Source organism: Nansenia antarctica, assembly GCF_963989245.1.
Source record: "Nansenia antarctica genome assembly, chromosome: 1".
Lineage (NCBI taxonomy): Eukaryota > Metazoa > Chordata > Actinopteri > Argentiniformes > Microstomatidae > Nansenia > Nansenia antarctica.
The window spans coordinates 90,512,142-90,537,923 of NC_137674.1; the positions used below are offsets into that span (position 1 = coordinate 90,512,142).

General features: G+C 47.2%; 1 protein-coding gene across 1 annotated transcript in view; it reads right to left on the reverse strand.

Moving 5' to 3' along the window:
- The window catches only part of sh3rf1 (SH3 domain containing ring finger 1), a gene marked incomplete at its 5' end in the record, with an annotated part of 38,726 nt that extends 13,566 nt beyond the window's left edge, over positions 1 to 25,160 (reverse strand). The window contains 4 exons of the mRNA XM_080550450.1: positions 1 to 232; positions 4,358 to 4,453; positions 6,469 to 6,744; positions 24,762 to 25,160. The exon at positions 1 to 232 is cut by the window's left edge and continues 71 nt beyond it. Of these exons, the coding sequence (XP_080406576.1) occupies positions 1 to 232; positions 4,358 to 4,453; positions 6,469 to 6,744; positions 24,762 to 25,160 (1,003 nt within the window). The remainder of the gene's footprint in view (positions 233 to 4,357; positions 4,454 to 6,468; positions 6,745 to 24,761) is intronic.
- Positions 25,161 to 25,782: the final 622 nt, after the last annotated feature.

Here is a 25,782-nt window from a genome sequence, read left to right on the forward strand (position 1 = left end):
AGCTGATGAGCACCGGCCCACTGATCTCCATGGAGTGGCGCTGCGGGGGCGGGGCCAGAGAGGGCTTGTGGGACATGGTGAGCGAGGTGAACGAGTGGCGCTTCTTGCTGTTCTTCTTCTCCCCCGCCACCCGTCCACCGCCGTTGGATGAGGACGACGCCCCCTCGCCAGAGTCCCCGCTCCAATCGGAGGGTTTGTCCAGCTCAATTAGCTGGCGGGCCGCCGTGTTGAACTACAGGAGGACAGGTGGGTGGGGGGAAGATTGAAGGGAGGAAATGAGAGTGGAGAGAAAACAGAGAAAGGGCGGAGGAGAGAGGGAGGATGGGTGGAGTGAGAAGAGAAAGGGAGTAGAGAGAAGGAGAGGTGGACGGGAAGGAAGAGTTTAGATTGAGGAGAGCGGATGGAGGAAATGAGAGAGGAGATAATAGAGAGAGAGAGGGAGGGAGGTGGAGGTAGGGTGGACAGAGGAAGAGAGGAGACAGAGAGTTGTTAATGTGATAATGAGAGCTGTCAGTCTTCATAATGAAACTATCAAGCAGTGCACCACCTCTGGTAGATCAGAGAGAAGACAGTGTACAGAGTGTGAGAGAACACTGTCAGAGGGCCTCCAGACTCTGTCTGTGTGTTTGTGTGTGTGTGTGTGTGTGTGTGTGTGTTTGTGTGTGTGTGTGTGGGGGGGGGGGCAAAGTGAAGACTGATCTGAGACTAGAAATCACAGGAAGAGCACAAAAGTGGTTGAGTTAATCACAGGGAAGCGCTCCACCATGCCAGACAGCCTGAGCAGCTCCAGCCCTCTCTCTCTCTACTTAGGACATGACAGAGGAGAGTCACACCTGTCCAGAGGAGGACGGGGCTGAGCAGGCAGACGGCTTCAACATGGGGGGGGGGGGTAGACACTAGATGTTGTTATCACTAGATCAGATGCTGGGGTGAGAATAGGCTTACGGTAGATAGATATACAAGGTCAGTCGACGGGCTGTCGCCATTCCAAACAGTGGCAGATTAGACACACACCGTCATCTGACAAATCAGCGTATGGCGTTGATTGTGTGTGCGTGTGCGTGGTGTCTTTAGGGAGAAGAGCAGAGAATTGGAACACGTTGTGAATGTCACGCGTGGTTACGTGTCATTTGTTTATGGAACTGGACAGAATTATCTACATAATTTCCTCCTTATTCTATGTAAAGGTATCACTACTGTGAAAAACAATTGCAGGAGTGGAATTGCCCACCACTGCCAGGAATATAGAATCTGAGTCAGTCATTGTCACACGAACAGTCACAAAAAAAGGAAAGCAAAAGAAATCTCCCTCGGAGAATGTCACTTTTGATGGTCAAAGATTACCTTCACAAAAGCGTTCGCGCAGAAAATATCTCTGCCTCTCTGTAAAAATGTCTCTTCTTCTCCTTGACAGGACACCGCCGCCCACTCCTGAGCCTCTAACGTACACTTCTATTTTCGAGCGAGAAATGCTATTCTGAGACTCTTTCATGTGCCCACGTTATCTGAAGATTGGGTCATCTTTCAGGTTTATTATTACAGTTTATTATTAGCTAAAAGGCACATCTCAGCAGTCACCAGTCAGTTCTGTGGACAAACAGCCCTGATATTTCAAGACAACAGATAAATGACCTGAAGAGGTCTAAGAGGCTAATTCCAACGCTTTTTTAGGAGACGCTGAAGCTGTTTAATGGGGCGCTGGGGGAATTGGGAGAGCATCATAAGAGTTTATTGACAGTACCCTTTAATGGAAAGTTTTGTGCAATTTGCTTCAATATATTTGAAATTGTGAAAGGGGAAGAGAGTACACCAAAGTGCATATACAGTTAGGTCCATATATATTTGGACACAGACAGAAATTGTGTTATTTTAACTGTTTACCAAAACATCTTCAAGTTACAGTTATATAATGAATATGGGCTTAAAGTACAGACTCTCAGCTTTAGGCTAAAGGCCAATGCACACAGCGTGCGATTTCTGTTGCGTGTCAACATTCCATTTTGAAGTTTGAATGGAAGTCTATGAGAACATCGCATTTCAACACACACGGCCCCGATTTTAATCGCACGGCGAAAATTCGATTCCATTCATTTTGAATGGGAAAAAGCACAAATTTGACAGTGCGACAAAACTCGCACGCCGTGTGCTTTGTCCCATTCAAAATGAATGGAATCGAATTTTCGCCGTGCGATTAAAATCGGGGCCGTGTGTGTTGAAATGCGATGTTCTCATAGACTTCCATTCAAACTTCAAAATGGAATGTTGACGCGCAACAGAAATCGCACGCTGTGTGCATTGGCCTTTAGCCTAAAGCTGAGAGTCTGTACTTTAAGCCCATATTCATTATATAACTGTAACTTGAAGATGTTTTGGTAAACAGTTAAAATAACACAATTTCTGTCTGTGTCCAAATATATATGGACCATCCTGAGGCTGCAAAAAAAAAAATCCATCAGAGATAGCGGGAACATTAGTAGTGGCCAAATTAACTGTTTGGTACATTCTGAGGAAAAAAAGAACGCACTGGTGAGCTCGGCACCACAAAAAGGTCTGGACGTCCATGGAAGACAAGAGTGGTGGATGATCACAGGATCCTTTACATGGTGAAGAAAAACCCCTTCAACATCCAGCCAAGTGAAGAACAGTCTCCAGGAGGTAGGCATATCATTATCCAAGTGTACCATAAAGGAAAGACTTCACACAAGCAAATACAGAGGGTTCACCACAAGGTGCAAGCCATTAATAAGCCTCAAGAATAGAAAGGCCAGATTAGAGTTTGCCAAAAAATCCAGATGAAACTAAGATCAACCTGTTCCAGAATGATGGGAAGAAAAAAGTATGGAGAAGGCTTGGAACGGCTCATGATCCGACGCATACCACATCATCTGTAAAAAAAACATGGAGGCAGTGTGATGACATGGACATGCATGGCTTCCAATGGCACTGGGTCACTAGTGTTTATTGATGATGTGACAGAAGACAGAAGCAGACGGATGAATTCTGAAGTGTTTAGGGATATTCTGTCTGCTCAGATTCAGACAAATTCAGCAAAGTTGATTGGATGGCGCTTCACAATACAGATGGACAATGACTCAAAATATAGTGTGTAAGCAACCCAGGAGTTTTTAAGGCAAAGAAGTGGAATATTCTGCAATGGCCAGAGTCAATCACCTGATCTCAACCCGATCAAGCATGCATTTCACTTGCTGAAGACAAAACTAAAGGCAGAAAGACCCACAAACAAAGACAGCTGCAGTAAAGGCCTGGCAAAGCATCACAAAGGAGGAAACCCATCATTTGGTGATGTTCATGGGTTACAGACTTCAGGCAGTCATTGCCTTCAAAGGATTCTCAACAAAGTATTAAAAATTAAAATTGTATTTATGATTATGTTCATTTGTCCAATTACTTTTGAGCTCCTGAAAATAGGGGACTGTGTATAAAAATGGTTGCAATTCCTAAACGTTTCATACAATATTTTTGTTCAACCCCTTGAATTAAAGCTGAAAGTCTGCACTTCAATTACATCTAAGTTATCTATCTAAAGTTAGGCTGATATGTGCATGATAGGCACGAATTTCCCCCCCTTGGTGGTATATGACGCTATAGTTGTATAGCGGCACTTAGGGTAACAACCCGCAATCTAATCCGAGCAGTTGTTATTATGTAATATTATCAATGGATGTGCCATTTTTGATGAAGGGCAGTGAGCGGGAGACTGATCAAGGACATGTAGTTAACTAATGCAGTGGACAGCGGCTGTTTCTCCAGCGTTCCTGTCACATCGGATTTCGGAACGTCATAAAAATAAATCTGTACGTCATGCATTTTTCCTTGTTTCCCTTTGATGGCATATGACGCCGTAAATTTAACTAAAGTTCAGCCGCGAAATTGTTGCACTGTTGTCCTATATCAGTGCAGATAGGAGCACAGGTTTCATACAGGTTAGAGCACCGTTATTCTGTCATGGTCTGATAATGAAGCATTGTTCTTTTTTATTTGATGACTTGTTTGATCGATTGATAGCATAAAACTTAAGTTGTGAATGAATCACGAGCTTCAATGCTTTTCTACGATACTACTGATGACGTATCAGTCTTGAAGGGTTGTCCCATTTCACAGGGGAAGATTTCAACCACTACGGCTTGTGGCTCTGTTCAGAGGCCTTGGCTCCAAAGCGAGTGGCACTCCAAAACGAGCCGAAGGGGTAGAAAACAGAATCGGGATTCGGCCTTATGTCATGCCAGGGAAAAAGACACAAATACACTCAGAGCTTCCTTGCCTCTTCCTGAAGTAAAAGCTCCCCTTGGATATTATGGCCGGAGTGCTGACTTTTAAGACTCTGTGTTTGGCTTACCTCCACATAGGAGATGGGGAAGATTCCGATTTTATCACCCAGCATTCCCTCGGCCCAGTTTTCGTCCACACGGCGAATTACAGTCAAGATATCATCCTGAAAGAAAGAGGGGGGGAAAAAACAGAGGGAGAGAGAGAGTGATGGGAGGCATCATTAGCGAGCAGACAGTCATTAATGTTGCTGCCAACTAACACACTTTTCCTGTCCTAAGGCAGATAAATTAAGTAGAGACTGTTTTATTTAACCCAGAGTGAGGAGGGCATCATCGGTGCCATACATTTAATCCGGTTCAAAAAGGAACTAGAGAAAAGTTCTCCATTTGCAAGTTTTTTATTGCTTGTATGGTATAAACATGTAAACAAAAATATAAACAAATATTAAAAACATACCATAGCATATTAAAAACATAGAAAGTGATGACCAGAGTGTGGACAAGATGCAGAAACAAATTAATGTCACTCTCTTTGTTGTATGTAGGTGTGTGTGTGTGTGTGTAGAGTTGGCCCTTTTAAAACTCGGCAAACGCGCATTTTGAGAACGTTCTTCACAGAGCTGCCTCCTCCTGATTATTCATCAGGTGGACGTGTGTGTGTGTGTGTGCACAGATGGAGGGGTGGTCAGGTTCAGCCACAGCAGACCCCGGGGCGTCGCCAATCAACTACCCTCGACTACCCCTCGCACTAACGGGACACACTCCAACCTTCAGAATATTGTAATGAGCCAGTGTCATAAAACAGTCTGTTTTAGCAGTTGTCACTGCACTCCTCGAAATACAGTGAGAGCATCAAGGACCTCTTTATTGAAACATTTCTTTATTGTGTTTTATTATGTTGTCACTTGGTATGTGTATGATGTAGGGGTGGGCATCAATGATCGCCGATCGATAATTGATCGATAAGGATCTTGGTCGATCTCAAAATATTTTGCTCGATAATCATTAATAAATTGGTGTTATTTATAATTAATAATAATAATAATAATGGAAATTAGTTTGTCCACGTTATGTGTGAGAAATGAACTTTGCATTTGCCTTCGCATTGAATTTCGCAACGCAGTACGGCATGATGCAACAAGTTCCCGTACGTTAGTGTAACCTCCAGTAATTCACCTGCTCCGGTCAGCGCCATGGCACAGCTCCTCGGGGAGCAATACGCAGCAGGCGCTGCTGCTGACATCCCCATCGAAACAGAAGTTTGCACCTTTCTGAGGGAGCCTTCTGCGGGCCTGAACTGCGACCCAACTGACTGGTGGAAATTGAACGAAAGAAGGTTTCCTAGGTTGGCCAAATTAGCGCGGACCTACCTCTGCATCCCCGCAACCTCGGTGCCCTCGGAGCGAGTGTTTTCTGCGGCTGGCCTAACTGTCACCAGATTGCGTTCGTCTCTCACCCCTGAACATGTTAACATTATCATCTTTCTGAACAAGAACCAGTAGGCCTGCCGCCTACAGTCTCTCGCTGGATTTTAAATTGAAGTTAAGCTGGACGCTCTTAAGGACACTAACGTTTTCAGTCATCCTCCTATTTGTGAGTAAATGTTTTTTTACTGCTCCTATGGTGAGTTACTTATTTTACTATATTTTTATTTATAACGTAAAATGTGTTTTTAACAATTTAGGCTACTCACTGCCTTGTTTAAGAGGATTGTTATCTGACTGTAGTGTCTAGTTTGAATGTGAATGAATGAATGTGTGCAATAGCAACTCAGCGTGTGGGCAGCCTACTGGGCTAACGCAGATATTTTTTTCTTTCAAAATGCTTTGTGAAATGGAATGCCTGGATGGAAAACAAAATAAAGTTTTTTCCCCAAGGAAAACATGCTTGTTATTTCTGCCCTAGTTTTTTTTTTATGAAAAAAAAGCTTATCAATTAATCGATAATTGATCGTTAATTCTTGTGATTATCGAAAAAGAAATGTTGATCGTTTGCCCAGCCCTAGTATGATGTATTATTGTTAACTGTGTGTATGCTGGGCTCTCTTGTAAAAGGTACCGTGGACTCCGTGGGTCTCTGGTCAAATAAAGGTGAAATAAATGAACTTTTATTGGGAATCTGACCTTCACGTAAGCTAGCGCTGTGCTCTGGCCTGCTGAGGTGAAGGGGACCTGCTCACCTTGGAGAAGGGAAGGCAGTCCTTGTCTGCCTCCTTGTCTTTGAGCTCAAAGTCGTAGAGGGCCTTGCACTGCGGCGGCGGCTGCGGCAATGGCTTGATGACCTGGACAAAGTTGGTGGGGAAGAAGCCATGCACGCCGCCCAGCTCGCCATGGTACCAGTTCTCGTCCACCTGCCGGCGCAGGATGATGATGTCACCCTTGGCGAACTTGAGGTCCCCGGGCTCCTTGCCATCGTAGTTGTATAGGGCTTTGGCACAGGGGAGCTGGGGTACGCCCTGCAGAGGGAGGGAGAGATGGAGAGAGTTGAAGAGAGGTAGAGGTGGAGACAAAAAGAAAGGTACAGATGAAAAGAGAAAGAGAGGTAGAGAGAGAAAGGTAGAGATGGTAGAGAATAAGAGTGATAGAGATGAAGAGGGAAAGAGAGAGAGAGTTGAAGAGAGAAAGACAGACAGAGAGATGAAGAGAGAGAAAGAGAGGTAGAGTTCAGACCTGGTCCAAAACATCACGACTCATGGATAATTGAGAACCACTCAGGAGTACATTGGTTTTTCAAACACAGAGAGTAGAATCCAAAGATGCTCCTCCAGACTGCAGTACAGGTACACAACTAGCATGGCATGGAATCAATCACCAGGTGAATCATTGGTTCCCTTTAAACCGACCAACTCTGTCAGCTCTCTCTGACAGTCTCTCCCCCCCGCACAGAAGAAAAATCTAAATGATCTAGGCTACCTAGAAGAAGCCAGGCCAAACACACTCCAGTTACTATGGAAACAAAGTCAGAAAAGAAAACATCAGTGTGTCCCTCCTCCCTCCCAGGAGGTGAAGAGGTACAGTCCACCAAATCTGCATCGACCTAAAGAGTGTGTGAATCGTGTCTGGTGGTGGACCTCTTCTGTGACAGGGTCCATCCATGTCTTGGCCCAGGAAGGTGATGAGCTGAGCAGGGCTCCCTGACTGGCTGACTAACGCCCTCTGAAAGGCCGTGGCCCTGTTCATCCACCCAGAGGAAGGGTGGTGTGCTCTCCTACCTGATATGACTGGAGGCCCCGAAAGAACCTTTCAGGAGGAGTACAATCCAAGGAGAGGGGGGGTTCAATGAGCTCCATTCAGGGTGGGGGGGGGGTGAATTGTTGTCAGTGAGGGCTTGAGTCCAGAACCCCCCCCTCTTCCTTCACCAAATGTCTCTACTCTTTTTAGAGAACCTCAGAAGTGCTCGCAATCACAATCAACAGTGTCTGGATCTGAGAGACACAGAGAGGAAGGAGTCAGAGAGAGGGAGAAAGAGGAGTAAGGGAGGTACAAAAAGAGAGACAACAAGAGAAATCTAAAAGAAAAAAGAAAAAGGGAGAAAGAGAGAAAGAGTGAGGGAGAGGTTAAAGTGGAGTTTAGAGCAGGCGCGGCAGCCTTGTTAAAGGGTAATGAAGCGTTTAAAGGCTCCGAGGAGAATGGAGTAGAGAAGGGAGTCGTGACGATGAGCCAGGCTGACATTACCCCGCTGCAGAGTGTCCCACAGCGCCGGACTACACAGCCAATCACACACTCTCTCTGGGCTCTGCTCGTCAGGGCTGAGGAGGAGGGGGCTGGAGAGAGGCATGGTGGGGGGGGGGGGTGTACACTGTACGAGAACTGGGCCTCCTTTGAGGGGAAAAGCAGGGCCTTTTGAGTCAGGCTGGGAGGGAGTTTTGTGATGTAAATGCAAATGAGCAATAGAGAGAGCTTGGCAAAGCATCGCCATTTTAAAATAACAAAACAGGTTCTGCACATAGAGTGGGGGAAAGGAGATCCCCACCGCAGGACAAAACGACAACAAAAACAGGATTGTTAGATCTGTACAGTTGAACGTGTCGCAACAGTTCAAAAGTAATACGCCACTTGATGGCTGTGATAGCGCTCTAGCCACGAGAAACACATACCCAGAGCTTCAGTCTAGTCAAACACTCACTTCTTTTCCTCTTTCCCTCTCTCTCTCTATACCCCTCTATTGGCCTCACACAAGAGGGGCTTGTCAGCAGATTTACATTTCCCTGTTTCACACAGCTTGAGAGAGGGAGGGAGGGGGTGAGAGAGGGAGGGAGAGAAGGGGGGTGTAGAGACAGAGTGCCTCTGAATGGGAGAAGTGGTCTGAATGAATGAGAGAGTGGGGGGTGGGGGGTGGGGTAGTTTCCGGTTTGCAACCATGGAAACTGGGCTGGATGTGTCTGTAATGGACCAACATGAAGGAGCACAAGTTCAGGCTTCTGTCCAGTCCAAACAGCCCATCCTGGGGGGGGGGGGGGGCTTGGTAGGCTATAAAAGTCCCCACCCCCACACAAATTGTACGATCCAGCTAGTTTCTTTTCAGACAGAGATAGAGACAGAGCATCTCCTGTGTCTTTATGATTTCTAAGCCCTCCCCAGAGAGTGACAGAACCATGGTCTCTGTCCCTGCAGACACAGAGAGGCTTGTCCCACTCTGAGGTGGGGCTCACAACCCTAGGAGAGCAATGACAGAGAAATCTATAACAGGGCTTTAATTACAGTGCTCTCTCTCTCTGCTGCTCGGAAACCTTTAATGGAAGTGATCATTCAGCAGCATTACTCGGTGTCAGAGAGACTGTATCTCTGTGCTGCTCCTCTAATGAGTCTGCAGGCCACGCTAATGACTTCTGGCCTGGTCCAAGGTGGAGGTCGATGATTACACACACCCAGAGTATGCAGGTGTCTGTGTATGTGTTGAGAGTGCAAGTGAACAACCCGCATGGACACACATGCACGCACGCACGCACAGAAGCTGACTCTACTACGTGGTCTATTTCCAACCACAATGCAGGACACACCTTCCACCGGAATCTCAACTGCTTAGCAAGCTAAATTCAAGGGGGGTGTTTGTGTGTGTGTGAGTGAGAGAGAGAGAGATCAAGCTGTATGTGTGCGCAAAGTATCAGATGGTGTGTGTCCATCGTCAGGCAGTGTGTGTGTACCGTTTATCAGTTGGTGAGTGTGTGTGTGTGTGTGTGTGTGTGTGTGTCTGTCATCAGGCGGTATATGTGCAGCATCAGTTGGTGTGTGTAATCCCACCATCATCAGATATAATGTAATTAGACCAGAATGCTGAGGGGAGTTGGCAATAATAGTGTTCACTTCCACTGCATCAGATCATTACCGCATGTGACTGTAGCGCAGGAGGTAGAGTCGCCGTCTAATGATCGCAAGGTTGGCAGATCAGCGGTTCGAGCCCCGGCTGGCCACATGTCGAAGTGTCCTTGGGCAAGACACTGAACCCCAAAATTGCTCCCAGTGAGTGGGCCAGCGCCTTGCACACCATTGGTGTGTGAATGGGTGAATGAGAGGCCGTTGTAAAGCGCTTTGGAGCAGCAAAAAAGGCGCTATATAAGTGCAGTCCATTTAGCATTTAACCACTGTTGTAGCCCAGAGCACAGCAAACTGTCTCACACACACTCACACACACACACACACACACACACACACACACACACACACACACACACAAACTGGTAAGCCTAGGTCATTGCCTATGGATCAGACGTCCTTCATGTTGGATGTTCTTCCACAGCCCAGCTCCAGTCAGGGGGACATGCAGCATCTGTCTTCATTACCATGCCAGTGTTTACTGATGAACCTCCCGGACCGCCAGGCAGAGAGGGAGAGACGCGTTACACAAGTTTTGAGGGCAGGAGCAATCTTGTTTTCATTTCTGGTCCATTAGCTTAAATTGGTTTCTAATGGCCGTGTTTATGGCTGCTGTACGGGGGACACTTCTCTCTCTTCCTCCCTTACTCCACCCTGCTGGGGGGCTGGGGTCGTTCTGACTAGTCCAGTGATACTCTTTCCTGGTTCTGGACAGCTGAAGCGCTGCAGGCGTTGGTCCCAGCTCAGCAGTGACGCACCAGATTCAGCTCATCAAGGTTTTGAAGTTCAGTTGATGAGTTTAATCAGGTGTGATATCAGTACACTGAGACACAAACCTGGAACCAACCTTGATGTGAGCTAGTCGTGGGGAAGAACAAATCAGATCACAGGAGACTGAGCAGATGAGTCAATGGGTGCAAAGAATCAGGGAGTTCTTACAGAGCCCAGAGCCCACCTACCTTCACTCCTGTCCCTCATCAACCTCATCCACTGGTCTGCTTGCTAATGCTAACCCTGCTAGCCTAGCTTCACAGCTCTCCCAGATCACCTGCACAAACTGAGCCAATCGCCTCTTCCTTTGTGATCCTGTTAGAGTCTTCACCACAGAGACTAGAGACACACACATGTCTGGAGGCCAGATGGAAGCCTGGATCACACATGAGCAGAACAGGACATTTCATTGGTCCTTCCATCTCTACTAGCAGTGCTGATCCTGGTGTTCTGGAGCCTGCTCCCCCTGGGTCATGAAGGTCCTTTCTTAATAACTGTAATAAACACATACTGAAGGGCAAAGTCTCTACCCGCCCATTAGGGTCAGTTACACACACACACACACACACACACACACACACACACACACACACACACACACACCCTTGGAGTAACCAGTCAGACCCCAACAAATTGTCAGCACTACAGTCTGGCCACTCTGGGCCCATAAGGCAGCCATGTGTGAACCAGGAACTACATTCACTATTCCATTTTGTGAGGGGGAAAAATCTATAAAAACATTAAACACATGGAAGTACAACTAAGACATTGCTGAGGCGGGAGCGTTTAGTAAGCTACAGATTAGCCATCAAAAAGAAAGCATTTTGCCAGGAAGGGGGTCTGGATTTACAGCAGAATTATGGCAACAGAGCAGTAAGCCATAAGGTTTTCATAAAGCTTTACCCTCTCACTCTCTCTCTCGTGTGTGTGTGTGTGTGTGTGTGTGTGTGTGTGTGTGTGTGTGTGTGTGTGTGTGTGTGTGTGTGTGTGTGTGTGTGTGTGTGTGTGTGTGTGTGTGAGTGAGTGAGTGAGTGAGTGAGTGAGTGAGTGCGTGCGTGTGCTGAAGGTGCCATTTTACATGAGCTCAATGCATGCGTATACTTGTGTGTTTGTTCCCAAATGTGTTTGGTGTGTGTGTGTGTGTGTGTGTGTGTGTGTGTGTCTTTACCTGGCTGGCCTCATTCCAGTGGTGAAGGCTGGTTCTGGGTGGCCCTGGGATCACAGTCTGTCTGGCTGACTACAGCAGATCTAAGAGAACACAACCCTCTATCTGAGTGCCAGGTCATACACAGAGCTCACACAACTCACACAGGAACGAGCCCACTCACATTTCAGCACAGAGAGAAAGGAAGAAAGAAAGAAAAAGAAAGAAAGAAAGAAAGGGCGAGGGAGGGAGGAAGAAAGGGAAAAAGAAAAAGAGAGCGAAAGCAAAAGAGAAAAGGAAGAAAACAGGAGAAGGAAAAAAGAAAGAGGAAGCGAGAGCTCCGATGATAAAGGGAGGAGAAGAGGAGAGGAGACAGATGAGCATGACAGTGCGATGCTGCTTGCTGCTGTACGATGTGACTGACAGTGCTGCTCCTCTGCACCCCGTGGCCGGGAAGGACTCCTCCAGCAAAGCAAGAACAGCTGAGGAAAAGAAATCATCTGTCAAGTTCACATGACTGGCTGGAGCAGATTCGGGCGAGAGCAAAAAGAGAGATGGCAGCGAGGGAGGGTGAGAGAGAGAAAGTCAAAAGAGAACTTTCACAGAACTTTCACGATGAGGACACTTGGTACTGTGAAGACACTGCAGTCACAAAAAGTGGATCGAAAACTCCCCCCTCTTCCTCCGATGGGGGTAGGGGTGTGAAATGGGCAGGGTGGTTCTACTGCGGCTGTTGAGTGGCTGTGTGGTGCAGACTGGAGTCCCTGGAGAACAAGAGGCGAGACATGTGTTTCATGGCGGACTATTACAGACTGTCCCCTGATAGGCTCAACAACACGCATCAAACCTCTCTCTCTCTCTAAACCTCTCCAAATCGATCTCCCTCCCACAGACGTTGGCCTTTGGACCCACTCTCAAACGACAGAGGTCAGAGTGAAGTCAGAGGGTGCTTAATCTCATGTTTCCACCCCTTGACTTTAAGGCTTGTTCTGGCAAAAAATGCGACATGGGGGGGGATTGGGATTCTCCAAAACGCAAAGAGCTCTGAACCTCTGACACAGAGGCTTTGCGCATAAAGTGAGATTTACTCTTAATACCGGGGGATTACTTTACAAATGTCAGAGTGTCTGTGTATCGAGTGGTGGTCCGGTAACAAGCTGAATAACAAGCGGCCTCCTCCTCCTCCTCAGATCTCTCCGGTCCTTTTGTTTAGTGTTCAGGAGGCGTCGGCAGGCTTTTGTTCCAGTCAGACATTCATTCAGACTGGAGGGCCAGCTGCTCCTGGGTCAGCCTGGACTGATTTAGCCCCCGGCACTGAGAGTGTTAATGGTTTTTAGAGGAGGGCTCGGTCACCTGTCGGACCGCAGACCTCCCAAGACTTTAATTAGCAGGGTTTTAAGGCAACAACAACATTCTAAAGGCAGTGATCTTCAATCCTGGGAAGCCGCAGCGCTGCAGGCTTTGGTCGCCCCAGCTCAGCAGTAACACACACCTCAGTGTTTCCCCCCCAACGGAACCCCCCGCCTCCCCAAGAAAGAGGAATTATTACGGACGTAGACACCAAACATCTGACAAGCAGGCTAAAATATCAGCTTTTTTTAAACGCACCCAACCCTGAATCTGGCGAGTGGCAAGCCCATGGGCTCGTTGGTAACGTTAGTCCTCCAGTAGTCTCATATAACTAGACCTATCTCCACACTTCGCTGTGCCAGCACTGGAGAATAATAAAAGATTTTGCGCGAGTGTGTGCGCGCGACGCGAGAGAGTTTTTGCAGGGTGAGATGTCTGCAGATGAAAGTAAGCAAGTTGAAACGTTAGCAAATATAATTGCTGAGTGTTCTGACAGAGAAAGTTGGTTAAAATTGGTTGTTATTATTGTGACTAGAAAGTGTCTGACTATAGTTTCATGGTGTAAATAGTGTCAAAGAACTAGCAAGCTAGCTAGCTAGCTCAGAGGTGATGAGATGAGCTAGTCTGCTTGCACACTTGCCAGCTAAAGAGCTAACTGGATGCACTTTATTATTTTACTTAAAGTAGATATACAATCTTCCTTATTCTGCTAGAATTGGGCTTTATGGTAATACCACAATGGCATATTTACAGTACATGGACAGTGGACTGAAGCATTGGAAATGTCAGTTTTTTTTAAATAGTTGGACATACAATTTTTTTCAGGTGAGAGTCAAAATGACTATCTGACTGCACTGCCCACAGCAATCCAATATTCAATTATAATTATAGGGGGGGGGGGGGGTCCATGTCATGGTCCATGCCACCCCCCCAAGGCAGCAAACCTAGGGGAAATACTGCACCTAATTCAGCCCATCAAGGTTTTGAAGATCAGTTGATTAAAATCTAATCTTAAACTAAAATCAAGTGTCAGCACTAGACTGGGACTGCTGTTACCTTCTGATGATGATGTCAGTGAGCTAAATTCCAGCTCTGGTTTGGTTCTGCTTGTCTCAGACAAATGAGTTTCTGGCTCTGCTATGTCAGACCAATAAGCTTTAGGCAAAGGTTCCATAACAGTTTGTGCTGGTTCCAGAATTTTGGGCTCAGGTTTGGTTCTTCTGGTTGCAGACTGGTGGGCATCAGACTTTGGGGACATAAAGGAAACAGTGGGCAGCTGAACACTTGTTTGCATTGGCTGGTATTTGGACGCATCTACAGTGGACAAACAAAGCCAATGTAATGACGCAGAGGTGGCAAAGGGCCAGTGCATAAATGCTGCATCTGTTCTCCTTCTCAAAGACAATCAGAGCTTTGGGCATCATTCACTATTCTGTGAGAAAATATGTGTGAGTGTGTGTGCCTGAGAGAGAATAGAAAAGAGAAAAGAGATGCATGTGTACAAGAAAGTGAGTGTGTGTGTGTGTGTGTGTGTGTGTGTGTGTGTGTGTGTGTGTGTGTGTGTGTGTATCCATGTGATTCTGTGTGGGAGTGTGTGTTTTGTTTGCTATATTCTCCTCCAAACACCCACAGTTCAGTTCTGACATCTAGCTGCTAGCTTTTCTTCTCCTCCGATGAATGTTGTCTGAGTGCTGCGGAGGGAGAGAGCGAGAGAGACAGACAGACAGACAGACAGACAGACAGACAGATGAATGTTGGCTGAGTGCTGCGGAGGGAGAGAGCGAGAGAGACAGACAGACAGACAGACAGACAGACAGACAGACAGACACACAGACAGACAGACAGATGAATGTTGGCTGAGTGCTGCGGAGGGAGAGAGCGAGAGAGACAGACAGACAGACAGACAGACACACAGACAGACAGACAGACACACAGACAGACAGACAGACAGACAGACAGACACACAGACAGACAGATGACTGTTGGCTGAGTGCTGCGGAGGGAGAGAGCGAGAGAGACAGACAGACAGACAGACAGATGAATGTTGGCTGAGTGCTGCGGAGGGAGAGAGAGAGAGAGAGAGCACTGCACAGGAGCTCAGTACAGAGTGCCTCACCACTCACTTCTTTTCCCAAGAGTTTGCCGAGTGGATTGGCTTTGGCAGACCTGTGCAAGACCATTACAGACCTTTTCCAAACTCAACTATTACGCTGCAGCTGTCTTGACCAGACCAGACTTCAGCTTACTGAGGCCGTTGCCGATTATAAAGGTCTTTCCTCTATTCGTCATGTCCTCACATTCTCAATGCTCATTGGAGGAGAAGGTCGGAGGTTCTTCCCCCTGGACCTTCTCCCCCAATGCCTTCTGAGAAGGAGAGGGACATGAGGAATCCAGGAAAGACGTTTGAGATTCAGCCAGTGACAGGGTCTGTCACAGGGAGGGTTGGCCAAAGTGCGTAGAAAGATATTTCTAACCTCGTCTCCTACGTCAGACCGCCCTGGCGACCCTCATCAGCTTGAAGGCTGAAGGCCAGACTGAAGGCGTAAGACTAACCAGGTAAGTCTCCTGTTCTGGGAGGCCCACATCACACCACTCGCCAAGTCGTTGTGGTTACTTAGCCTGCTCTAATGACATAACGGGCTGGTGAGAAGGGAGGGACCGTGTGAGTGACTCCACAGGATCAGTCTGTCCATGTGAGCGGCAGCTAATGTGGTTCCCACCCGGCCGTTATCAGGAAGGCAGCTCACACCTTCACACCACACAATATACTGGCGTTTCAAAACCCAGTATCACAGTACGATACTGCGTGCCTGCGTGTTTCGAAGCCGTTTCGCCTATGTGTTTGTGTGCGTCTCGTACAACACAGTGGGCCAGCCTAATGAGTCACCAAAACAAACACCTGCTGGGCTCTTCCAAGTAGGTCCACCAGCCACAGTGAGTGAGTGAGTGAGTGAGTGAGTGTGTGTGTGTGTGTGTGTGTGTGTGTGTGAGTGTGTGAGTGTGTGAGTGTGTGTGTTTACTTGCGTGTGTGAGTTCCAGACTGTTTGGTACCTGAGATTGAGTTTATATGAGACAGGTAAACGGTCACCGTTACAACTAGCAGAGCCACCCCACAGCAGCAACTCTCCTCTCCAATCATTAATCAGACACTGTCAGCATGGAGAGGAAGCGAAAAGAACACCAGATGCCTCTTCCACTGCCTCCTTCATACTCTCTGTAGTAGGGTTCTCACAATATCATAATGTTGCACCTCATGTTCCAGTTCAGTATCACGATACCGATACAATACCCCAAAACAGAAAATGGCATTTAAGCAACCACTCGCTAATGGCGCTTTTCCACTACCGTGCTGTACCGAGCCGGGCCGCGTGAGCCCGGTTTGTTTTCCTTTCTCCACTGCCAACCGAGCCAGGCCGAGCCGGGCCATTTTAGCTACCCTTCCTGACTAGGAACTACTACGAGCTAACGGTACTTTCGGGCCAGGCTGTGTGTGACGTGCGACACTGCAGACCATTGATTGGTCAATGGAAATCGCAGTGTTTCCTCCAGGATTTTAGTGGCGGAGTGGTCAATTTTCGCGCGCTAGGCAATTTCTTCCGCGTACATGCGCATGAAACACGCACTGGCGCTCAAAACAAAGACGTAATTTCACCAAAAACTAGAGGGTGGCAACTAGGGGTGCAACGGTTCAGTTGGCCCAAGGTTCGGTATGAACCTCGGTTTTTGGGTCACGGTTCACGGTTCGGTATGTATTTTATTTTTTTCAATGCTACTGTTTATTTACAAACTGTTACTTTACTTTATTTTGCTTATACTTATGGAACGTTAACATTTAGACACATTCCAGAATATGACTGGTATATTGTATAATATAAATATATATAAACAAAAAACACTTTCAAATGTAAAAAAAAGACAAACACTTTCAAATGACTTGTTGTTGAACTACAGATCGTAAGCTTTCAAATGATGTGTCATACATTGAAATCCGAGAAACAGACATTTTGGCACCATCAGTGTATCAGACTTTCTCATGTATCAAGACTGTAAAATGTATTATATTTCATTGACATACCACTATGGCAGAACAGGATTATTATTATTATTATTATTAAATAGCCTATTCCTCTTAAATCTTCACCAACAGCCTAAATCCAAAGACAATAACAGTCACAGGCAACATTATTTTCAGTTATATAGCCTATTCCACTCTGTGTTCACGCAGAAGTATAAATTGGGCTTAACCATTGCTGTTTCCACACTGTTTCCCAGGCTAGCTCCTGTGATTTCATGAGAAGTGTTATGACCACCCACGGTGAGAGAGAGAGAGAGAGAGAGAGAGAGAGAGAGAGAGAGAGAGAGGTGGCTGTACTGTAATCCCATTCATATAGTCCTTGTTAGAGCACATATACATAATCATCCATAATCGCCCCATAATCACATCAGCCCACTCCACCACCACATCCCATGGGCTCTCTGGCGGATCCCCCCCCTGTGCCCCTCTCTCTGGTGGGGGGAGGAAGAGGGGAGAGGGAGAGGGAGAGGGAGAGAGGGGGGAGGGATGTCACTCAGGGGACAAACACAGATTAACTCTGCCCCCCTGGGCCCCACAGCACAACTTGAAAACATATCAGCACACACAGCAGGAAAAACAAACGCAGGGCTTACTCACAAGGAGGAGACGGATATGAAGGGAGGGAGAGAGAAAGAGAGGGGGCGCTTCAATGATTCAGAAAAGGTGAAGTGTGTGTGTGCGTGTGGTTGCCAGTTCTCTCTCCATACAGATGTGTGGTCTATCCTCTAAGGAGAAGCACCATGAAGGTGAGGCAGTGTGTGTGTGGATACATTCCGGGCACATAATGAGTCTGGGGGTCGGAGGTCAAACAACTAAAAAAGGAAATTCACAGCGAATTCTGACTCAGCCCTGGGGACGGGGAACTAAACACTTAACATACCGGCTGACCGATGGGCCGTGGTCGACCAATCGCAGCCGGGCAATGACAACAAGGGGTCAGAGGTCAAGCTGCTCTGTTAGAGCTGCGGAGGTATGAGGAGGACCTGGGGAATTGAGGTGGAGCAACGAGAACAACGAGAACGGGATTGTTTTCAAACGTCTGAGTGACGATGACAGATTAGACTTCACAGGCAAGGGGGGGGGGTTATAGTGGAGTTATCTTGAAACACTTTCTCTAAAAGTCTATTAGAGGCCTTGGACATTGGAACACACACACACACACATGCACGCACGACAGGTGTGACAGGTCTGGGGTAAGAGAGAGGTCAAACCATGACCTCCCCTCCTACCCATTGTCCTGCTGAGAGAGCAGCATGCGGGGGGGGGGTTGACAAATGTTGCATTCAGGCCACCCAGACTGAAACAGGGGAGCAACGTTCACACATCTTCACAGACAACACAACAGTATTATGAAAGGCCAAATCATTAACAATATTCAATTCTATTATGGTGGGAGCTTAAGATTTACCATTTTCATGTCAGTGTTCCACTTGACCAACAGATTATTGAAAAAACGAATGCAAGCCTACACAGCCAACGCTTTTTAAATAGAAGATTTATGGATTTTCTGTCATGTAGGCGGGAAGGTCAGAGTTTCTGAGTAGCACTTGAATGCACCATCAGCAGGTGACTCTGCCCTGGGGCTTCCAGCTGCACAGACAGACGCCTGGCTGGCTAGCAACACAACACACACCTTCATAAGCAGCCAGCTATTATATCACAACATGGCCCAGAGACCTGCACCAGCGCGCACACACACACACACACACACACACACACACATACACACACACGGTGAGTGTGAGCTGGCAGTTTCGACGAGACCAGACAAGCCTAGTGTTTAGAAGAAAGAGAGCAACCTGCGACCCCCCCCACCCCCCCGAAGTCTGTAAAGACACAGCGCTTCTCAGGTTCGTCTGTGGAGGGAGATCAAAAGATCAGACACACATTAAGACACAGTCTGTCTGGTGATGCACATTCAATGTGGGGGGGTGCCATAAAAACACCCTCCCCCACACACACACTTCACCAAGGGACCAATATTGCCCTCTAACGAGATGGTATCCATGGCTACACCACAATCACATGAATACGTATTTTGATCTTCTCCCCTGGAATTCTGTAAAGCCAAGAGTGGAACATAATCATTCCTACAGCGTCAACGCTCACACTTCTCATGCCATTACTCCAAGCATGCGCGTACACACACAGAGACCCCCCCCCCACACACACACACAGACAAACATACAGACACAACGCATAGTGAAAGTCAGCAGTAAGGCTAGGGAAGTGCAGAGAGCGGTGCCAACTCACTGGCCAGTCAACACTAATCTTATTAAGCCTTTAGTGAGAGAGAAAGAGAGAGAGAGAGAGAGACAGAGAGAGAGAGACAGAGAGAGAGACTGGCTTCAAAGAGGAGAAGAGGAGCGAGCCAGTTAGGGGCACCCTAAACAGATGAAGAAAAGAGAGAGAACATTATAGGTGACTCAATCCCCCCCCCGACACACACACACACCTCCTATGACCCCCCCCCTCTTTCCACAGTGGAAGAGAACAGAGAGAGCAGGGCAACATGAGCGAGAGAGAGAGAGAGAGAGAGAGAGAGAGAGAGAGAGAGAGAGAGAGAGAGAGAGAGAGAGAGAGAGAGAGAGAGAGAGTGGGAAAGCAAGAGGGGGAGCAAGAAAGAGAGGGGGAGAGATGGTGTGCAAATGAACAAGAGGAAAGCAAGTATAGGCCCTCTTCAAACATTCCCTGCCGAACACTCCTAGTGTGTGTGTGTGTGTGTGTGTGTGTGTGTGTGTGTGTGCCAGCGTGTGGGCAGAGTAAGGGTGTAATGAGGGGGTTCTGTGACAGAGACCGAGGTCAGCCAGACAGCCAGCACAACAACATGATGATGTCATCAAAGAGGGCCGGTATGGCGTGACTCATCGCCCTCAGACGATGAACAAACCTCTGAATTTAACAAGCTGCTTTTTAAATATGAAGACACAGTAAACAACATTCCTCCTCGTTATAAAAATATCACCAAACTCCACTGAGAGACAGGAAAGAAAACAAGCAGGAAACATATGAAAAACTAAACTACTTGGACATAAATGTTAAGTGGTTTCTTAAAGGGAAGAGGGCACCGAGACTAAATATGAGTCAGCAGCCGCCAGGGGGATGGTTTGCTGGTTTGAAATAAATGTATTTCCTGGAGACAGATTAAGATGAAAGGAGGAGACAAAGAAGAAGAGCGAGCAATGATGAGAGAGAGAGATACAGAGAGAGAGAGAATAAGAGAGACACAAAGAGAAAGACAGATAGGGGGGGAGAGAGAGAGAGAGACAGACAGATAGAGTCAGACAGACAGGCAGAGAGGCAAACAGGCAGGCAGGCAGACAGGCAGACAGACAGGCAGACCAGACACACGCAGCTCAGCGACCTTACACAGCCCTCCCCCAGATCAGATGTTGTTAGTCAACGTTTGTCATTGAGCATGATGTGCTATAAGCCTGTCTGTGTCGGGCTTGACAAAGGGCTTATGTCCCATCAGAAACATGTCAACACGCTAATGACACCAGCTGTGGAACAAACACACTCCCATTCGAATTAACATGGGTCTAAATTGTGATTAAGATATTCACACTACACGAATCAAGCTTCTTCTCATCTCAAGAAAAAAAGGGCACACTGAACTAGGGATGCACGATATTATCGGCACCGATATTTATCGTCCCGATAATGGGAAATTAAATGTTATTAAATATGTATCGGTTTTATTACATTTTAGCCGATATAGAGCCGATAATATGAAGCCGGAAATATTTCTGGTTCCGGTTGTCGCGTTCATGCTGCTGCGCCTGCGTACAGCAAGCAGTGTATAGACGAGAGCGAAACATGAGAGCTTCCCCGGTGTGGACACTCTTCACAGTTTCTGAGGCAGATAGTGCGTTTGCAATTTGCAATACATGTTCGACAAAAGTTTGGAGAGGAGGGCAAAGGTCTACGAGTTACAACACAACAAATCTCATAAGTCACCTTAAGATTCACCATTGCAAGCACGCTGTATGGAAGGAATATCAAGCACTAGTAGCAGAAGGTAGCCTAGCCGCGGTGCCTATTGAACACGCATTTGAAAACTGCAGGAAGTTTACTCGAGACAGCTCAAAGGCTCAAGCAATCAATGAAAAAATAATGGAGTTTATGGCCCTCGACGACCAGCCTTTCTCTGTAGTAGAAGTAGTGCTGTCCCAAACGACTATTTTTCTAACGATTAATCTAGCGATTATTTTATCGATTATTCGATTAGTCTAACGACTAATTTATCGATAAGTCTAACGATAATTTTTGTACTGTAAAAAAAAAAAAAAAAAAAAAAACGTATTTGTCTCCACCTCACTGCTATGTTTAGCCAACTTGAATGCCAACATGGCCATTTAGAAGTCTGTCCATCACCACAACACATAGCTAGCTAACGTTACTCTCGCTGCTATGTTATGATTAGCTAAATTGATGCTAACGTAGCATGCGAGCTACGAGCTAGATAACGTACAGTAGGTGCTCGCACCACAATGACAATAGGCTACCGTAGCTAGCCAGCTACATAGCTAACGTTACTAACACCAGAAGACAAGACATACGAACTGTGGTGAGCTACATTGCTTGTGTAACATTAGCTAGTAGCTATCCATTTTTCACTCATACACTTAATTGTCTCGCCTGGTAAAATAAAGGTTTAAAAAAAAAAAAAAAAAAAAAAAAAAATCGCCATTTTGTTTATTTACGAATAACCGACGCATATTATGCTAACCGACGTTTTGACGTAGTCGATGACGTCGACGACGTCGAATAATCGTAACAGCCCTAAGTAGAAGATAAAGGATTTTAGCATAGCCCAGCCCTTTTCAGTTGCTTTATTAAGCATACTAGTGTAGCCTACTATGTGCCTTGTGTCATTCTGTTTATCTGCAGACTAAGCAGCCATTTGGCACTAGTTTCTGTAAAAGTTCTATAAAACTTTTGGTTCTTTAAAAAGTCTTTATTTTTGACTGATGCACTTTATTTATTTTTTGATTTTATTTATGCATTTTCAATTTACAGGGATAGACAAGATGCACTTTATTTTTGATCTAATTACTCTTAGGTGAGCCTTTTTTGTTTTCATAAAAGGAGGCCAGATCTTGGCTAAAAAAAGCATTGTGCACTGTCTATAAAAGATTCTGTTTGTTAGAGGAAATAATAAATACAATTTGAAGAGTCAGAAGTGTTCTCTTTGTTGTGTTAACAATAGTGATGTAAGTTAGATTTGGTGAGATCACTATGGAATATTAAATCATCAATCTTTGCTCACTACAAAGCCTTTCTTACCTTCAGGTGTGCATGAACTAGAGGTTATCAACTGTGAAATTATATCTGTTCTCATATCGGTTATCGGCCACGAGAAGCGGGTAAACATCGGTATCGGTTGGGAAAAAATGCATATCGTGCATCCCTACACTGAACACATCCAGTGGGACGTCTTCCATACTTTTCCTTGTTCTCCCCCTCTTTGACGGCTCCGCCCCCATGACCACCAAGGTCTTTGTGGCTTTACTCATCTCAATGAGAAACATTATCCCATTTCATCTCAATCTGGATCAAGTATGAACAAACAATAATCTGCTGTTTGTGAGTCAACACGCAGCAGAGGAAGACACAACAAAAACACATCCAACTGATCTGAGAGGAGGGGCATGGCGCTGGAGGACAGGCCTTCCATTCCCCTCATCAGACGTGCCGGGGTTTGGGCATCACACAACTGGCTGACTTGTGTTCCACGGTGGGAGGGGGGGGTCTATGCAAGGCTGCCTGCAACCTCAACATTTGCTCTCTTTTGCCCTGCCCCCCTTTTGACACCTTTCCTTAGCATTCCCTACCTTCTGTCACTAGCGCACGCGCACGCGCGCACACACACACACACACACACACACCCCTCACCCCCCCCACCCCCACACAGACACACACACACACACACAGTCCAAGTCAAGTCAGTCAGTCACATCAGAGGCGAGCTGGAACAAAACCCTGTTGTGCATCTGTCTGGGAGGCCCCGCCCCCTGTCCCCTCTGGACCATTCTTCAGGGCCAGATAAGAATCGGGGGGGGGCCCAGGCTGCAAGGTTTGGACTGGAGTTCTGCACAATAAAAAGGGCCAGTTCAAAGACTAGGGATGCACAAAAAAAACAGAAGGAGAGGACTGTGGACAATAGGAGAGAGAGAGGGAACGAGGGAGTCACCGTGGTGGAGGGGGGGGGTCCAATGAGAGGCGAGCAGAGGAGCGTGGCCCGGCCAGGCATAGCCAGGATAAGACTGGGCCGACACCCTGTGCTTTCATCTCTAGGCTTTCATGTCCTGACATCTTCCACCTGCATTAGCCTCTTTCTCTCCTCCGCTTTCTCCTCAGACAGGTTGACACACAGGAGCGCTGGACACAGACTGGAAATCTACTGAAAGAGCTTTTTAAAGACACTTTGGAGATAAGCACACTCGCTGAACACGTTTTGAATGTCACTCGCTGTGTGTGTGTGTGTGTGTGTGTGTGTGTGTGGCGGGGGACTTATAAGTAGTAGGTAGCTTAGGGGCACTGTGGCAGTGGCAGGGTGGTGGGGGGGTCAAATAACAGATTGTGAATAAAAAAACTCAAAAGGAGGCGAATAATGGAGCAGTCACAAGTATGACCCACTCTTATCTCCAACAAACAGCCTTTTCAGAATAGAAGGGGGAATTCCAACACACCCAGACCCCTTTGAAATTAACTCACTTTTGAAGTGATACTTGTACTCAGTGAGGCCATTAGGGTTTTTCACTGGGAGATGGCAACTCCATACCTCCATATGTACTGCAGCCGTGTCAGGCTACTATTATGAAGGGTTTATTGACTACTGTAGCAGTATGAGGCTACTATAAGCAGTGGGTCATTTTAAGATCAGTTACGACAAGTGCAACATGATGGATTTGAGGTATGAAAATCAACAGCTATCGCTTGTCAACAACAAGTGACAAAATGACGTTCCAATGTGCATTGGGCTTCAATTTTTCTTGTTGAAGAACACAAGGTTGTATGTCTAGAGTAAAAACAGCAAGCTACATGCTACTGAGAGAGCCCAAACCAAAACATCAGCAAAACAAGTGCCGTCATGACAACTATCTGCAATCATCATACGATGAGCTGGTATTTGGAATCCAAACCAACCAACCACACACCCACACCCACACGCACACACGCACACACGCACACACGCACACACGCACACACGCACACACGCACAAACGCACACACTCGTCAAACTGTCTTTTCCTGCAGCTCCTGAAGGATAGAGGGAGATAATTCCAGCCTTTCTCCCGTTGGTGCCGAGAGCGATTTCACTCAGCTGCTTGAGTTGGCCTTCAGACAAGCTGGCAGGAGCTAATAGGATTCCACGGCTCACCTCTGAGTCGTACCTTATGACTCTTTCACTGCTGCTTAAATACCTTTAGTCCTGTAATCAAGTGGAACCCCCACCGCTACAACAGACAGGGGCCTGAAAACTACAAGGACCAACAACCCTCAACAGCACATTACGGTGTCCCCTACTATAATCAGCAGCCACGGGCGGGCGGGGGGGGGGGGGGATCATCTATTGGCTCAACTATCGACTGCTCAGTCCTTCGGCGCTGCTGGTCAACTGGCCTGGCCACTAGATGGCTATGATAACTGTTCATCTGGGCCAAGAGATTAGAGCCAGTAATGCAACATGCTGCTTTTAATCCCCGCACATTTGCTTTCATTCTGTGTCAGCCCGGCTCAAACTCATGAGAAACAACATCCACGCTCACTGATCCATACTGAACGGTCGCCCCCCTTCTCAGACATTTACTCACCCTGACGGCGGTACTCTTGGCCTGGGCTCTCTGGGGCTGCCCTCCAGGAGCTGGCAGGTCCCTGGATCCCCCGCCCTGCTGCGCCCTAACCCCGGCCGCGGCGGCCGTGCCGTTGGGGCAGCCTCCAGGCGCTGGGGGGGGGGCGCCTCCGGCCCTCCGGGGCCTCTGTTTGATGCCATCCAGCAGACGCACCAGAAGGATGTTGCTGGGAAGCTCATCCACGGCACACTCCACCAGGGTGCGGCACTCCGGGCACCGCAGCTCCCCCCGGGAGCCCAGGATGCTCTGGAGGCAGCGGCGGCAGAAGGTGTGCTGACAGGGGAGGACCTTGGCTGTGGCGTCCAGACGCTCCAAACACACCGGGCACTCCAGCAAGTCCAACAGCACCGACTCGTCCATTCTGTCTGTCTCCTCCTCTGCAGCGTTGCTTCTACTTCAGGAGGAAAAGCATGGTGGCGGTGGTGGGTTGGGAAACGGTGTGCGCACCGTCACGTTACTCCCATGCCGCGGCTATGGCCATCGAGCCTGCTTTAGCTGCCTGGTGGGTCAAAAATGATTCAGTTGGCAATAGTTGACATTCTGCATATAACGGAAGGCATTCCGCTAGGTGTTACGTGACATACTGTGTGTGGAATGTTACAAAGTTCAAGACTGTTGGCTGCGATCCAAAGTGCCATCATGCCAGTAACACCCAAACTACTGGAGGTCAATTAAAGGCAGAATGTTCTAGGTTTCAGTGGCGACATGAAAATGCACGTTGTCAAGTTTATCTGTCCAATCTAAAAAATCGAACCATCATTGGTAAACCAACGAATATCAACATCAGAATGTCCATCTCTGGAGACTATTCTAATGACATTCGTATGTTCTATGGATGGAGCAAATCACACACAAGATCACTACTACCATGGCGAGATTGTTGACACTATTGACTCAAAACGTGGTGTGTGTGTGTGTGTGTGTGTGTGTGTGTGTGTGTGTGTGTGTGTGTGTGTGTGTGTGTGTGTGTGTGTGTGTGTGT